This window comes from Thunnus albacares, chromosome 8 (genome assembly GCF_914725855.1).
Source record: "Thunnus albacares chromosome 8, fThuAlb1.1, whole genome shotgun sequence".
Lineage (NCBI taxonomy): Eukaryota > Metazoa > Chordata > Actinopteri > Scombriformes > Scombridae > Thunnus > Thunnus albacares.
In genome coordinates, this window is record NC_058113.1 from 6,897,385 (window position 1) to 6,914,390 (window position 17,006).

General features: G+C 39.9%; 2 protein-coding genes across 2 annotated transcripts; one reads left to right on the forward strand and one right to left on the reverse strand.

Moving 5' to 3' along the window:
- Positions 1–1,811: 1,811 nt before the first annotated feature.
- dpys (dihydropyrimidinase) lies at positions 1,812–13,532 on the forward strand. Its single transcript, XM_044359935.1, has 9 exons — positions 1,812–2,306; positions 2,816–2,974; positions 3,168–3,347; positions 4,633–4,822; positions 4,944–5,100; positions 5,273–5,414; positions 6,283–6,425; positions 10,352–10,559; positions 11,890–13,532. The coding sequence occupies exons 1-9, from the start codon at positions 2,055–2,057 to the stop codon at positions 11,947–11,949; spliced, it is 1,491 nt and encodes a 496-aa protein (XP_044215870.1). The 5' UTR covers positions 1,812–2,054; the 3' UTR covers positions 11,950–13,532.
- On the reverse strand, positions 12,544–16,890 carry LOC122987897 (dendritic cell-specific transmembrane protein). The gene is made up of 3 exons (XM_044359936.1): positions 15,816–16,890; positions 15,382–15,717; positions 12,544–15,277 (listed from the first exon to the last, which is right to left on the reverse strand). Exons 1-3 carry the CDS (start codon positions 16,860–16,862, stop codon positions 15,218–15,220), a joined length of 1,443 nt encoding a protein of 480 aa, XP_044215871.1. The 5' UTR covers positions 16,863–16,890; the 3' UTR covers positions 12,544–15,217.
- Between the last annotated feature and the right edge of the window lie 116 nt (positions 16,891–17,006).

Below are 17,006 nucleotides of genomic sequence, written 5' to 3' on the forward strand. Positions count from 1 at the left end.
CTTTTCAGACAGCAAGTAGTAAAAAAAATCACTTCCAGTGAAGGTCAATTCAAGAGACTAGGATACACCATGTTTTACTAAAGGTTATTCCAAAGTGCAGGCCAAGCAATGCGCTGATATGAGGTTTAGTTTGCACATCTTGCACAATAACTCAGTTGAAAACATTCTGTTGCTGCTCTTCTGTCCTTCCAGAGCGGTGCACTGATCATGTACAGTAACATCACCTGAGATCAGCAGTGGGGTTTTTTTTACAAACTTCCAATAGTTTATATCTTCATATATGTCCTCACAGCTTTTTGTTGTCTGCCTCTGTTAGATTTGAACTAATACCAATCACAGAAGACATGTTGACATGTGACAGTAGGAAAAGCATAGGTGTAAATAATGAAATGAATGATGACTGAATTCCATTTAGCTGCTTCAGTTTCTGGGTGCTGGTAATGCATACTGGCTCACTGTCACACTGTCATGACTTACTGGGACACTTGAATAAAATGGACCCGTCATTAATGTGCTTTTCCTACTATGACAAGTCAAAATGTCTGCTGTGAAAAAGGCTTACAGACACCAACATTTTATAATTATTTTTTGTGGAGCCTGCACTTGTTTAAAAGAGAATTTCAGTCAAATTTGGCACTCAAAACAATAGCTACTGAATATAGTTTACGTACGATACACTGTGATTCATCTGGTGCATTATAAACGGGGCTAAATATGAACATGCAATGACAAATAATTTCTCTGCAATTGTCTTCTCCATCCTATCAGCAATTGACTGCATGACTGACAAATATTCAATAAAAGAAAAATGTATAAAACTAATGTATAAAATTTACTATTTTGGGCTGTTTCACTTCAGACAACAGAAACAGTTCTGACCCCAGTGTTTTGGTCATTATGTCAGGTTGCAGGTGATGATCATTTGCCATTGACCTCTAAGAACAGAAAAAAGTACAAGTTTTACCTTAACTGACAAAAAGCATTCTTCAAAATAATTCTTTGTGAATAATTCCAAGTGCAATAGTTTTCTGACTGATTAATGTTATTAGGAAGTTCTGCTCTGGGGGCCTTCTACACACTGCACTTCACATCTCACAAGTTTTTATTTAGTACTAGCTCACTAGTTTGGAACATCCACTCTAAATCTTGTTACCACTATTAGAGGGAGCTATTGGTCCATTTTTCTTTTCATTTTCTTGAGTGTTTGACTGAATTCCTGTGAAGAATTTGACAAAACAAAAGTAAACAAGGTGATATCATGTTGAAATGTTTGAAGGTTTATCTCAGAAAATGTTTTAACGATCTGTTATAAATAACTATCACAGATAATAGTTTTACAGTATCTCATTATCTGCTCTGTGTTTTGCACATAATATTGTTATTGCTCCTGGAACAGCATTTCAGTCGGCTTGTGGCGAATTGACGCCAAATGCCAAATTTGCACTTGGTGAATATGCACCACTAAATCACAATATCAGCGGAAATTATGAGGACCTTTAGGGGTCCAGAGTTAGAGTTACAACCTTTTAATATTTCAGTTTTTTTGCATAAATCTGTTTATTCCACAAACTAACTGACACCCAGTAGACCTGGAGCCATGTTTCGAGTTGCCTAGTGATCCAGTGCTTTATGATGAGGCTAGTTTGTAGTTTGCTGTGTGCACTTTACATCAAGGTACTTGTAGGGGTCAGGGCACAAACACAATGCAGAGAGTGGATTATTATCTGATTTGAGTTCATTATAATCCCATCTCAAAATACTGAAAAGGGCGCATTGTGGTAAGAGAACTGGATACAGCGTCAGAGACGGGGCCCTTTCATTCCGCATGAAGCGCCATTGAGCAACTTCCTCTAGCTGTTTCCCTGACTTGAAAGAGTTTGAAAGTCATGCGCAGTTTCCTTTATGTGAAAGTGCACAAATTACGTAAACTTTGGAGCTGATGACGTGTGAAGCATCTGGACCACTGCACGGACAGACGAATCACTTTCATTTTGCACATATTCCTGCAGATTCTGTCTGTTTTAAATTTCTAACTCTCAGTTGTGCACAGCAAGATGGCAGAGCCCAGGGGGATCCTGATAAAAGGAGGTAAAGTTGTGAATGAGGAGTGCTCCGTCATCGGCGATGTCTACATTGAAAATGGGAAAATAGTAGATGTTGGACTGAATCTTCAGATCCCTGCGGGAGTGCGAGTCATTGATGCCACCGGGAAACTGGTGATCCCTGGCGGCATTGACACGCACACACACATGGAGCTGGCGTTCATGGGCACCAAGGCTGTGGATGACTTCCACATCGGAACCAAGGTGAACACATATTGATATTACGCCAGATGGACATGAAAGATGAAATGGAATTCAAGCGGCCTTGCTTTCAGAGCAATGGCGCTGTTAGGCTACCAGAGCCCCTTAACATCTCTGAATTAAAGCTTCTGCTTAGAAATGCGGGGAAAGTGTTACCATTAGGCCTATTCATTAGTTTTAAATTTGGCTATTTATTTGCCAGACGTTTCTCAACAATTAGTAATTTCCCAGGATTTTATTTTTTTCAAGATTTATCGACTGATTCATTTATTTACAAATTAACAATGAAAACATGCAAAAATAATAACAAACGGTTAATGGACTGCATTTATATCGCGCTTCGGACACTTCGACGTGCTGGATCGAACCACCGACCCTCTGATTAGTGGACGACCCTGCTCACAGCCGCAATCAGTTCTTGAAATTATTTGAAAAATCCTATTTTTAGCATTTCTACCCTGCAGTTTGGTTAATCTTCAGTTAATCTTCAACTCTCATCTGTGTTTCACCAGGCTGCTGTAGCAGGAGGAACCACAATGATCCTGGACTTTGTCATCCCCCAAAAAGGCAAGTCTCTCCTGGAGGCCTATGACTGCTGGCGCAACACAGCTGACCCCAAGGTTTGCTGCGACTACTCGCTGCATGTCGCTGTCACATGGTGGAGTGACAAGGTGAACAAGCAGATCACTGTTAACTGATACATCACATAACTAGTCCTGAAATGTCACCACTTACAAAATCTCAAAATGGAGTATTGTATTGTGTTGAAAGCACAAATTTCACATATGAAATTTGGAAATATGAGAATAAAGGTGATTCAGAGCTCTCTCTGCATGTATTTCTCCAAACGTTTCCACTTCGCAGGTCAAGAAAGAGATGGAGATTCTGGCAAAAGAGAAAGGAGTCAATTCCTTCAAGATGTTTATGGCCTATAAAGATGTGTTCATGCTGCAGGACTCTGAGCTATATGCTGCCTTCTCCCAGTGTAAAGAGATCGGAGCTATAGCTCAGGTGCATGCTGAGAATGGAGACCTGATTGCAGAGGTAGGTATGATCATTATTTAAGTGTTAACTCCTTTTAACTGGAGTGAATAAATGAACACCAGCAATTAGGAAGAAGTGTCCTGCACGTTATGTTGTGATGTTTTTCTGTTATAATGTATGTGATTTCCATCATGAAGCCAGTGACTCTCATCTGAAAATACAAGTAGATCGTCTGTATCGTCTCAGGGGGAACTTGATTCCACTGCCTGAGAGAAAAGAACATCTTTTGTTGTTGCGTTTGTTCTTTTATGCCTTGTATTTTTATTTAAAGATCAAGCAATATGGACAATTATTTGGTAAACATTGTTTAAATATTTATTTAACTAGTAGACACTGGTAGTCGTTCTTGTCAGCATGCATCCACAATGCTCAAATAAGAAGAAAATCCATTCAAATTAATCATATAACATAGTGAATATATTACGCATACATACACACACACGCACCCTTACCCTAACCTTAACATGACCCTAAACAAACATTAACTTTAAACCAACTCTTCACCCTAAAATGAATGATTGACATTAAGGGGACTTGCTTTTTGTCCCCATAAGGGAGGCGAGTCACCGTAACATGACTATGTAAACAGATTTCTGTTCCCACAACATGAGGAATACCTGGACCACTCACACACACACATACACACAAACCTTCCCTTTTATAAGGGAAGGTTTTGGCAGGTAAATAATGACTTTGTGTAAACATGCCACAGAAACAATTATGGATGAATGTTTAATGTTTGTGTGTGTCCACTTGCAAGATCCTGTGATAGAAAAGTGCCACAATTGTAATTAATAACTTAATTCAAAAAAATGAATTATGGCTTCATTCCATTTCTGGCTCACTGACTGGGACACTAATAATGCCATCATGCTTTTTCTGCTACAGTATGACAGTCAAAATGTCTGCCATGAAAAGGCCCTATACAGTATTTCTTATGTTTTGTATTTTCCAATCCATCTTGTTTTAAAATGTCATGGCAACAAATTACCACTAGGGGGTAGCAAATGCTAAAAAAAAAAAGAAGAAGTAAAACAGTATGTGAATCTCTTCTGTTGGGAACTCATGATTACTGCTGTTACTGGGAAGTGTGTATCTAGAGGTGGTGAGCTTGAATTTCGACTTTTTGTGTATAAGTCTTGTTGGTATATTTAACCACAATCATTGCAAACTCCCTCTTTACAGTGCTGTCTGTGCTTGGACAGACACTGTGCTGCTGTTATCCTTCCATCACCTTTAACCTTTATCCCACCTTGTTGTCCTTGTCCCCGTTGGGACTCGACAGGGGGCCAAGAAGATGCTGTCCCTGGGCATCACGGGGCCCGAGGGCCATGAACTGTGCCGGCCGGAGGAAGTGGAGGCCGAGGCCACCCAGCGAGCCATTACCATCGCCCATGCAGTCAACTGCCCGTTGTATGTGGTCCATGTCATGAGTAAATCTGCCGCCAAGGTGGTGTCCAACGCACGAAGAGATGGTGAGTGTGGGCTTAAAAAGTTCAATTATTCAGTATTCTGGAGGAGGAGCCTCTGAAACCATATAAAGAGAAATTCATAAGAATTTTAATTCAGTTGAAGTGTGTTTTCATCTCTCAACAGGGCGAGTGGTGTTCGGGGAACCCATTGCGGCTGGATTGGGCACCGATGGTACTCACTACTGGCACAAAGAGTGGGCCCATGCTGCTGCCTTTGTCATGGGTCCCCCCCTCAGACCTGACCCCAGCACCCCTGGGTACCTGATGGACCTGCTGGCCAAGTAGGTAGAGCTGAGAAGTGCTTGAGAAAAACCTACAACCTGTCCTTTAACCCACACTAACTTAGCCTCAAGGATGACTCAATAATTGACTGTTATTTGTTTTTTTTATGTATTCATTCCGGCATCTATTCAGTCATTCATTCATTTATTTATTTATCAAATGTGCTGCTAGTGATGATCTAAGTGTGACGGGAACGGACAACTGCACCTTTTCTGTGTGCCAGAAGGCCCTCGGAAAAGACGACTTCACCAAGATCCCTAACGGAGTGAACGGCGTGGAGGACAGGATGTCTGTCATCTGGGAGAAGGGAGTGGTATGTCATGCTCGTATGTTCACACTTGACTGACATTGTTCAACAATGAGACTAAATCTGAAAGAGTGTGAACTGCAGTCGCTGCTGTTAACAGCTATCACGTAGCTTCCTGTCATTATCCCTGTGAGCAATGAGGTAGCAGTGAGATGAATAAATAGATACATAAAATATGGCAAATGTCAACATAACTATGCACTAATTTCTTCTGTTTACATAAAAAAATCCATATTTTCATGTATCTTACATCAGCTTGATACTTCTTACTGTGATTCACAGTCAAGGCTGATTACTCATCGTGTATCAAGAGCAATTTTTCGAGCAGGATATGCATCATTTAGGCACAAAATCGGTTAAAATGATCAGGCCCCTTTGTCAATTTCCTGTTGTGAGGATTTATCATTTCATGGGTCAGCTGTATCTGCATGTACACAAGGCTACATTTTTGACTACTAGCAGGGCCATGTGCGTACGTGAAATTATATCATGATGTCAGGCTAAAAATGTATTTACTAATTATTCTACGTTTCTTACATTAATTTGAGCTGAAATGGAACATTCGTGATCCGTCATTTTCTACAACACAAACAGAAAAGGCAATAAACTCTGCAGATTTGCCGCAGAGTGCAGACGTTGCATTTTCTTGCCGTTGTTGTGAGGAGGTGTTTCAGCGCGGCCGCCCCGAGGCCACTGGAAAGATTTACTACGCGCAACATTGCTTACAAATCACACATTATATGATATTTTGGCAGAAATGAGTTGCTTGCCGCACAGTTAAGCACTGACCTTTTGTCTGCTAATTCTGTACAGTGTTGTCATCCACTGTGGCCCCTTACTCAAACTGGTTGCTTTGTGTGTTTCCTCCCCTCAGCACAGTGGCAAAATGGACGAGAATCGATTTGTAGCTGTCACCAGCAGCAACGCAGCAAAAATCTTCAACTTCTACCCGCAGAAAGGCCGTATCGCCAAGAACTCGGATGCTGATGTGGTTATATGGGACCCCAAGTTGACAAGGTGAGGACCTGACTCCAGCCATTCAGCAGTACGGGAGAAAGCTTTTGAAATACAGCAATAAAAAAAAAAAGCACTTAGATAGTGTGCGTGTACAGTTATGCACACTCTGAATGCACACTGACTCTTATTTTAACACTCTCTTATCTCTGAGTCTTAAGTCAGACATTTCTACCACTGCTATCAGCAGCTTCAACTGCAGATGGTGCTGCTGAAACATTGGGCAAACTTGAAAGCGTGTCTTCAGGCTGTCAAGCATGTGGTTAAATAAGATAAGGTTATTATTAAAGTTTAGCAGTAAAGTATGTAGGCTACAGGTACAGGCGACAAAAAGAGAAGTGGTGTATCTTTCATCTTGTGCCACCTCAACACGCACTAACCTGCCACGTAAGCTGCTTACGTCTGTGCTCTATCCAGAAGTCAGGGGTATGTCATCACTTATCTATAGATGCAAATTAAAGCAACATAATTTCCATATGAATCACAGTCAAAAAAGAGTGTTTGAATGATTAATTATATTCCATATGTGGTTGTTTCTTAGGAAGGATTTTAATACACTTACATAAGCTTGATGCACACAGCATCAGTGGGACACTGCTGATGGGTCATAGTGAGGATCTAGAGAAGAAGAATGATGACTGTTTCATGTGGGAGCTAAACCAATTTTCATAGTACAGAACACACAGTATTAAGGCTTTTTTCAGTAACCAGCTCAGAATATTATTGGCTATATATAAGAACTGATTATGTGATTGTTTCTTCCCATTTTCTTATTATTCTAACAAAGTCACAGCTATGGACAGTATGCTGTTCTGTGGAGCACATGAAAACATCTAGGCACAGAGGACAGTTTGCATTCCAGTAGGTTGTGTACTGTAGCACATTCAGCTTATATAACCCAGAATGGCACTGCATTGCTCTGTTTGCTAGAGAATCTGGGCTGAGCCCCTCAGGGAACTCACTAACCGCTGATGTGAATTGGAGAAGAACACATTACACCCTGGTGTAATTTGCTGTAAATGAATTCACTGGTAACAGTGGAAAGGCCTGAGACCTTCACAGTTATTACTACTGGGTAGTGTGCAGTAGTTTGATCTTATCAGCATCCTTGGAAATCACCTGTGTGTTTGTTGTCTGTGTTCTGTCTTTACCATGTGTGCATGTCTACAGATGTTATAATGCCTTTCAAGCATGAGAGCGCCTCATGTTTGATTGCTGCAGCCGTGAATTCATCTGTGAAACAGCGTAATTAATTGCCCTCAGCGCGAGTGTCGCTTCATAACATCCGGGACCAGGGGCCACAAACAGTTGCATAACCAGAAACGCCTAGGAAGCTCAGTCAATTGCCTTGTGTCTCATAATTAGGCCACTTGAATAATGAGGAAACATCTTGTTTTTGTCAGTGCACACTAGGCATGGTGTCTGACTTTAAAAATCTACAGGAAATTTGCATGTGTGAAATGGGGCGGGGGGCATTCAATGCATTTCATGGAACTGGCTGAGTCAGACTTATTTCCCTGTTCCCTGCTGATTTAGTGTTTTCATTCAGATATGATTCATTTGTTAGACATCATCAATCTGTACCGTGCATGGCATTTGATCATTTTATTATGAAATGTTGGAATTGACATGAGATTATCTACATTTTCCAGAAAGTCTTTCAACCCCTTAATGAGAATGTGCTTGAAACTGCATTAAGATAAGAGTTATATGCAGTGGTGAAAGAAGTACACAGACTCTTTATTTAAGTAAAAGTGGCAATACAACAATATTAAAATACTTCAAAAAGTTCTGAATTGAAAATATTCCAAAAGTGAAAAGTAAACTGTACACCTTATGCAAAGAGCAGAGAATAAAGAAGTGTGTACACTTAAGAAACAATTGCAGATGTACCTAAGGCAGACTTTTTTTGTGATTAATTTTTTTATTTGTTTTGACATGTTTGACATGATAACACACAATGAGGCATCTGAATACATTGTCCCATCTGGCCAGTTTAAACGAGGAGTAGAAATACAACCAATGAGTCTCCAGTAGCATACAGTAAAAGTAGATGCTCAAGTGATTTGTAGGTGATAGAGAAATAAACATAAAAACAAAGCAAAGATCGACTTTAATTGGCCACCAGAGATTATGGCTTTAGGCAGCTCTATTCCTGTGTCTGTAAAGCAGACTATATGACTGAAAATACACATCTTGCTATCTGATGTTGTATGTCTGTGCTTTTTTGTGTTTGGTGCATTCTTTGCATTGATTTTGTTCATAACTGGTAATTTTAACTATTTATTGATATTGTTGAAGATTGTGTGCTATTGATTTTGCTCATGTTGCACTTGTATCAGCTGGTGCAACTTCTTTTTATTATCTTTTTACTAATATTTACTCTGACATTTATAATGTGTGGACTGCGGGAAGATTATCAACTGTTAAGGTAGGAGCTGGGATAAAATGTAAAATAAACTATAAACAATAAACATTAATCAACTAATGTTAGCGTGTTAACATGTGCTAATTGGCACTAAACATAAAGTGCAACTTAGGCTGATGGGTGTGTCATTAGTTTTGCAGGTATCATAAACCAAAACCATTGGCTAAAGTTACATTTTGACCTAAGGAAGCCACAAGATGAAATGTTAAGGGAGCGCCAACTTTATTGTACTTCATCCTGAGGGAGACATGAAGGTCTGGACCAAATTTCACGGCAATACATCCAATTCTTAACAGATATTTTACTCCAAACCACAAATGTCAACCTTATGGTGGCGCTAGAGGAAAAGTCAGGGGATCACCAACATCACTAGGATTTTTCAACTGTGAACCATGAATATTTTACCAAACTTTATGGAAATCCATTCAATAGTTGTAAAGATATGTGGTGTGGATCGGTGTGAATCAACCGAAAGTGCCATCCCTAGAACCGTGTCGCTTGCATGGGAAAAAAGTATTTCCCTCTGAAACACAGTGAAGCAGAGATATAAAGAAGCATAAAAATACTCAAATAAAGTACAAGCACTTGCAAGTGTCAGTTACATTCCACCACTGGTTATGTGGCTGGAGAGAAACCATACCAAAGCAAGACAATCACTTGTTGTTTTTCCAGCTGATAAAAAGTGCAAGTCACCCCTCATTGTCAATCCATCACTGCCTCGCATTCTGGACTACTAGAACTACTGTTGGTGGATTTGGTGCATACAGTGTATGCTGCTTTTATGATGGATTTCTTCATGTACATCACGTTGAATCCAGGGACATAAATTCAGATTGAAACTATTCCTGCCATAGACACATTTCCTGTGACAGCTGTAGATAAATAATTTCAATTATTTAAATCATTTCTGCAAATAAACACCATTGCAGTCAAGCTGTAAACAGACACCACATTTCTTGGGGTGAAAGTCTTGTGTCTTTTCTCTAAAACTCATTCACATTCTACATACCGCTCCAGCCTGCACAGACGGTTTTGTTATATCAGTATTCTGGCTGTGCTACAATATTATATGGCAGAGCTCATGCAGCAGCATTTGGATAGCTGCCACAATAATGCAATAAGCAGCACTGAAAATGTTGAGGTGCCTTTTTATTGACTGAAAGAAGCTCAGGTTATGTGCTTAGTAAGCTTTTTAGTGAGAGGAGCATCACATGAGCAATAATTGTAAATAATACATTATATTTCTTGTTGATGCAAGTGAGCTGCGGTAACTTGATGCTGCGTATGAGTACATTTTGGCCTGATTCAATCAGTTTCAGATGAGAATGGAATGCATTAAGGTCTCACAATAGCTTTATGTTTTTGTTTTTTTTAGCTTTGTATATAGAAAGCATGTGGTGATTACCTCAGCTATCACAAGGGCTGCATCTGATCAAGAAATCGAGTTCTAAATCCTTGCTATAGCCGTTAGCAATGTAGTTGCATCTGTGTGTCTTGATAGGAAAATATCAGCCAAGACGCACCACCAGGCTGTGGACTACAACATCTTCGAGGGCATGGAGTGCCACGGTGTCCCCGTGGTCACCATCTCCAGGGGCAAAGTGGTCTATGAGGATGGGCGGCTGAAGGCGACGCCGGGCCATGGCAAATTCGTCCACAGAAAACCCTTTTCTGAATTCGTTTATAAACGAATCCACCAGAGGGAGCAGGTCAGTCAATCTCCACAAGTTTCATGTCTAGAAGACAACACCTCAGTCAGTAACATGTAACCCTCAACACCGGTCTCCGTAAACCAAATGATCCAAGGTTGTCAGAAATCACTTCCTGTTTGCTACTTGGTGCAAGAAATTAGCTCTCCTCCATTGTATTTGAATGTGTTAAGTGTTGAAATTGTTACACAATAGAAGCAATATGTAAAATCCATAGCATACAGTACTTATAAGTTCTGAAAAAATACTACAATGCAATGTTTCAGCTTTGATATAGAGTATTTATTTAAGCTGCTATAATCAATATTTAATGACTACAGTGGATCATATGACATGTAATGTGAAAGGTGTCATTTGTAGTGACAACCCTTACTGAATTCTTGTGAGTATGTACTTTCTCTCAGCTCTGCAGGGCTTTATAGTGTCTTTCAGCCCACTATTTCCTGTCCACAACTTTACTGTTTATAGTTCACTCTCAACATTCTCATTTTTGGCAGCAGCAGGCAGTTTGGTTTCTTTAGCAAAAAGGTTCTAAAAACTCACTGTATGCTACCTGCCCAATACAGAAAACAGACACAGTGAGTGACTAGTTGGTGAACATAGTGGAGCATGTGATAGCAGCTAAAGATATTTCCTTCAGGAGTTAATGGAGACTACACAGAGCTAAAAGGAGAGGTGACCATAAACATTATCAAATGAATACTGTTGCTACATGTCTGCTGGCTAACTGGTTGCTAACAAGTTCACCATATCAACTTAGAGGATGATAAGTGTAAGTGCCCCCCGTAAACCACAACTTACACTGTGGTTTCAGAATGAATTAAACAAACAATAATTAATGAGCTTTAGAGGTGTTGGTAGCTGTGGGGTTTTTTTACCTTCAGACAAAGTCATGCTAGCTGTTCCCCCGGTTTGCACCCTTATGCTAAACTAAGCTAAGTTGTTACTGGCTGTAGCTTCATATTCATATTTAGCGTACAGACACAAGAGTGGTATTGATCTTCTTATCTAACTCTCGGCAAGAAAGCAATTTCCCAAATTGTTGAACTATTCCTTTAAGGGAATACTGAATGAATCAATGAGGACGTGATTTTGACACAGCCCAACTATAGTCAGGATTAAATATATTTAATAATAATGCTTATTCATCATTTTTCATTTATAAAGTGAGTCTCACAAATGAAAAGTAGAGACCATAGAAAGGCTGATTAGCTGTAAAGCATCTTTCAGAAGAATGAAATTCAGATTTATGTTCAATTTGAAGCAACCAGATCCTGATGAGGTACTGTACACAAAGTTCACTTCTTTTTGCTTTGTATTTGGCCTGCAGGTGGGGAAACCAGCAGCTGTGATCAGAAAGCCCTATGAAGGAAAAGTTATTACTATATGAACAACTGATCTAGAACATGAAAGGCACTTTGGATCTCCAGCTGCGTGGCAACAGTACATCCAGAAGCTAACAAAGCCTAAACAACTGTGTAGTTTTTAACACACACATCAAGAGTGGTTTCTACTTTTTTTTTTTTTTTTACATGTGCCTGTTCTGCAAGTCGTACATTTATTATGTAGTCATTTAAATCAGTGTGTGCAGTAAAGAAGGGGGGTGTTGGTCTTTAGATCAACTCTGATCAACAGTGAGATCAATGTTCTGTTAGCAGATGTGTATTTGTTCAACTCAGTGAGGTTTCCAGGTCAGCTCTGCTCAGTACACAGGTCAGCAGAACCCACTCTGCTGCTCTCACATACATTATGCAATCAAGTAATTCACCGTAAGAAATGAAAAAAGGCTTATGCATGATTTCATAGCAAAAAAAAAAGAAATTGTGATGAGAAAAGAGGATCTTTTACCACTTTTATATTTGTGTATGCTAGTGTATTAATTGTATTGTAAAAATCATTTAAAAAAAAAACCATGCTTTAGTTGTGAATGTGCCTGATTCTACTGTATCTGAGCCGAACTGTACCCTCATTTTTTTCCTAAATGTTTGTTGCCATTGGCAACAGCTCTGATTTTTCTTACCCAAAAGCATCCTTCCCTTTGATGAAATATTCACTAAAAAGCACTGACATGCGTGAAAGTATTAAGATTTACTTTGTTGACCCAGATTGACTCTGCATTTGCATAATCAGCAGGATTGTACATTATCATATTCACTCCATCTATGCCCATTTATGGACTGCATTCATTCCTTCCCATGGTAAAAAGGTCTGTGGCTGTCACCGAGCATCATGTGGCAGCTTCCTATTGGGCTGAAATGCTGGCGTGGTATTATGGCCACGGGGCCAGTGTAGACATAATGTGAGCTTATCAGGTTGCCACACGGGTCAGTGGCAGCGTGTGAGTCACAGAAGGCCTACTCATCCTTGAGCTTTACCACTTCCTTCTTCTTGTCTATGACAGTGGAAGGGATGGTGTGGCACCAGCGGTATGGGATTGTACAGTTGACTTTGAGAATGAGGAAATGTACTATACTGGATTAAGAACAGTCTTCTTCTTCTAGATCATAATTGGAGGACAAATATGTAGAAGCAAAACCAGCTCATGGAATACTGAGGTGGAGGAACTAAAATGAGAACAAGTAATGTGCAGGAAGAAAGAAAAACAGGACCAGAGGCTTTAAAAAGGCTACCACTTTCTGATAAGGCCCCAAAATGTTTTGAATTTAAACTAATATCTTCATTTTGGTTAATAAATCATTTGGTAATACTTCATAGACTAGTTATAAGCTCACACAGTATTTGGGTTTCCAGGCTGTCTTTTGTAACAAGGCCTCAAGTTTACAGTTTTTTTAGTAAGTCATCAATAAATTACTTACTTTTATTTTTTGATTTTACATTTTTACAATAATCTATCAAGGTGGGGGACAAACTTATTAATGACAAACTTATTAAGTTCTTACTAATGGCGTATTAATGATCTGTAAAGCATCAGTGAATCATTTTTTAACCATCAATAAAGCTACAACTTATAAATGCATCATAAAGTGTGTCTTATTACAAGGTGGTACCAAATGAAGTCATATGTACCAACTTAACATTGAGCGCTCACCACTGCATATCTCGCCTGTCGGATTCTTTATCACACATACAAAGAAAGATATGTCATCCCTGTGTTAGGTGAATACATTAACACCGGCAAGATGTTAATGAGCAGTGACAGTGCGTTTATGTGGAAAGAGGACAGTACTGTTCACTGCACATGTAGGGGACATCTGTCTTGGATTATGTAAGCAAATATCTGTTCTACTCTCTGCAGGGGAGCATTACACATGGAGGTAATATACAGAAGCTTGCCTCTGTATCTCAGGTTACTGGAGATTGTTCGGTGCTGTATTCTACACAAATACAGTAAAGTGCTTATAAATAAAATGATTCACTGCTACTATCACACACAATTTATAACTGCAAACTTAAATTAGAGGTACAAAGTAAAAAAAAAGATACAAGTTTATTTTCTATAAGAGTATACGGTATATAGGACTTAAATGTTATTCCTTTAGTTAGCATAATTGTGGCATCCATTCAAAATACAGAGTACATCTTGTTATCTTGCAGATTATTCTGATGGTTCTGGGTACATTCATCATAAAATACTGTCACCTGCCTTGTTATGTAATGAACATGATGTAATATGTATGTATAACACCTCTAATAAGTAAGATGACATTTCTAGTTGCAGATTGCTCATTAAAGCTAAACTGTATTGAATTACAGCCTCTTAATTGATGGTATTTAAGCAGTTGGCTGTTATCAACATGAAAGTGTTTCCTCTCTAAACCATTCTCCATGGTTACCATTACTGCCAATCGACAGATTGACCTGTTATGTAAAATGATATAACTTAATGAACTACTAAAGCATGCAGGAAGGATTATGGACAAAAACAGTAATAGGGCACAGAGTCTGAGCAGCATGTATTTATTGTTGAACTAGTCAATGCAGTAGAAAAACTAGCAGCTAGCATGCTAGCAGCTCTGTGAGGCTGTATAGGCACAGCTATGATGCTAACATCAGTATGCTGAGGCTCACAAGGACAATGCTAACACGCTGAAGTTCAGTGTACATACCGTTTGTCGTGTTAACCATCTTACTTAGCATGTTAGGATGGTAACATTTGCTTGTTAGAACTTAAACCAGCTGAGGCTGATAGGAATGTTATTAGTTTTTGCAGGTATTTGGTCATAAACCAAAATAGTTCAAATTTTGACCTGATGATGGCGCTAGAGGAAAAGTCAGAGGACCATCAAAGTTATCATGAGTCAATCTGGAGGTCACATGAATGTGTGTGCCAATTTCTATAGCAATTCATCTGATAGTTGTGAGACATTTCATTCAAAACCATAAATCAACCTCATAGTGGTGCCTAAGGAATAATCAGGGATCACCAAAGTCATTAGGATTCATCCCATCCCACCGTGGATATCTGCACCATTTTTATGGCAGTCCATCCAGTAGTTGACAAGACATTTCGCCATAAACCAAAACTGTCAACCTCATGATGGCACCAGAAGAAAAGTCAGGGGATCACCAAAGTCAGAAGGGTTCATCCACTGGGAACCTCATCCACCAGGAACCATGAATGTCTCCATCCAATAGTTGTTGAGATATTTCAGTCTGGATAGTGCCACACTGCTAGCGTAGCAGTTGGAATGATTTCCTCACACGATACTCTGTCGATCCTCTTTGGATGGGAAAAGCAGCGGGCACCAGAAATGTGGCTGATGAGAGAAGGCAAGAAAAACTATTGAATAAAGACAACGTTTCAGCGTTTTATAACCATAATGCATTCATCATTCACTTTACTAATTACTGTAATGCAAACCTTAATGATTAGTGTTGTAAAGATGCTGTTATTGGTTTTCTCCTTCCTCCTTTTTAATCTCTTCCTCAGGATTTTGGCATGCAGGTACTCCACCCTCTGCTCTGCAGTGGCGGCAAAGAACTGCTCACACACCAACAGCCTGAGCTGGGCTGCTTTGGCAGCCACCAGGGCCATAATGAGCAGAGTGAGCAGGATGGCAGCCAGTGGAATCACAGAGTTATAGAGCAGCAGCTTAGGTTTAGGAAGACACTTCTTCTCAAACAGGGTCACAGAGTAGGAAAAGTCTTTCTCATGGCTTTCCTCGCTAAATTGTATACCAATTAAAGTTGCAATCCCCTGCAAAGATCAATGAATGAATATTCAGTGGGTGTCTGACAGAAATACATTCAGTAACATATCAGTGGGTCTTAAAATACTTTAACAAACATACTTACTTTGATGCTCAGTAGCAAAGGGACATGAAATGGTTCCATCTCTGATAATTTTGTTGTTACGATATCAACAAAATAGTACAGTAAGGCATCCACGGTTATAAATATGACCCAAGCTACGAAATGAGAGACAACCGGAATACCAAATTTCAGCACAGCTTTCCCCTCTCGTGTGGTGGGACGGGCGGAGGGGATAGAGATGTAAAGCTTCTCCTCCTTTGGTGTGAGGGGAAGGACGTGTGGCTTCCCTTCCACCTTCTGCTTCTCGTCAAAATGAATGAACTTGCTGCTGATGAAGCTATTTTGGTGTTTCATGTCATTGCAGTATCTTTTTATGTGTAAGGCTATAAACATCATGAGTATAAGGAAGCTGATGGCAGGAAACATCCGGTCAGTCACAGAGGACACTGTATTCATAATGGCCTGTGCATATTTTACAGTTTCATTCAGCTTTTGCTCTGCCTCAGTGAGTTTCTCCTTGAATTCTTCCGATTCCACTTTGAGTGAAACCTTGAGCTGGGAGTCAAGGTTCACAACCCCCAGATCTGTAATCCCTTTGAGTATGTTACCCAGCCATTTCAACATCTTAATGTAGTTACTGAAAGGAGCAGTTATCGATGCTTTCTTGGCCTTCAGGTTGCAAATCATGCTCCTAACCAGGCCTGTGAGGTTCTCCAAAGTGTTGCGGATATTTCGAAGAACCACCAAACTGGTTCCGGTGGTCAGGAGTAGATTCCGGCTCTTCTTCATGAAGATGGAGATAACAAATAGAGTCCCCAAGCATCGTACTCTCTTTGACAGGAAGAGGGCAACAGTCAGCAGAGTCCCAAAGCAGCCAGCGATCCCCCCAGCCGCCGCTGTCTCATAGTCCAGAGTGTAGAGGAGGTACAGGAAGAGCAGGGAGCTGATGAGGAAGCTGGAAAAGCAACAGGTGAGGAGGAAGATGGTGGTTTTCTTGAAGCCATCCCTTTTACCAGTGGTGAAAACATCTACAGCCAGAGACCCAATATCCTCCAGGCTCTGTTTTATCACAATCCATGAGAGTAGCATCCTGGATATTGAAGGAGAAAATGTTGGATAACCCAACACTAGAGAGCAAAAGTCGTATTGGAAAGAAAGAGGAGGTTGGATGAACAGATAATAGAAAAAAAAAGAATGGTCAATAATACTGAATGGCATACGGAGTAACTTTTG

Excerpts from the sequence above, each read along its gene's own strand:
- dpys (XM_044359935.1), top strand. The coding sequence starts at position 2,055 with ATGGCAGAGCCCAGGGGGATCCTGATAAAAGGAGGTAAAGTTGTGAAT. Across the intron at positions 2,307-2,815 it reads ACTTCCACATCGGAACCAAG|GCTGCTGTAGCAGGAGGAAC; the intron begins GTGAACACATAT and ends GTGTTTCACCAG. Across the intron at positions 5,101-5,272 it reads CTGATGGACCTGCTGGCCAA|TGATGATCTAAGTGTGACGG; the intron begins GTAGGTAGAGCT and ends ATGTGCTGCTAG.
- LOC122987897 (XM_044359936.1), bottom strand. The coding sequence starts at position 16,862 with ATGCTACTCTCATGGATTGTGATAAAACAGAGCCTGGAGGATATTGGG. Across the intron at positions 15,718-15,815 it reads CTTTGCTACTGAGCATCAAA|GGGATTGCAACTTTAATTGG; the intron begins GTAAGTATGTTT and ends TGATCTTTGCAG. Across the intron at positions 15,278-15,381 it reads TTACAACACTAATCATTAAG|CCACATTTCTGGTGCCCGCT; the intron begins GTTTGCATTACA and ends TTCTCTCATCAG.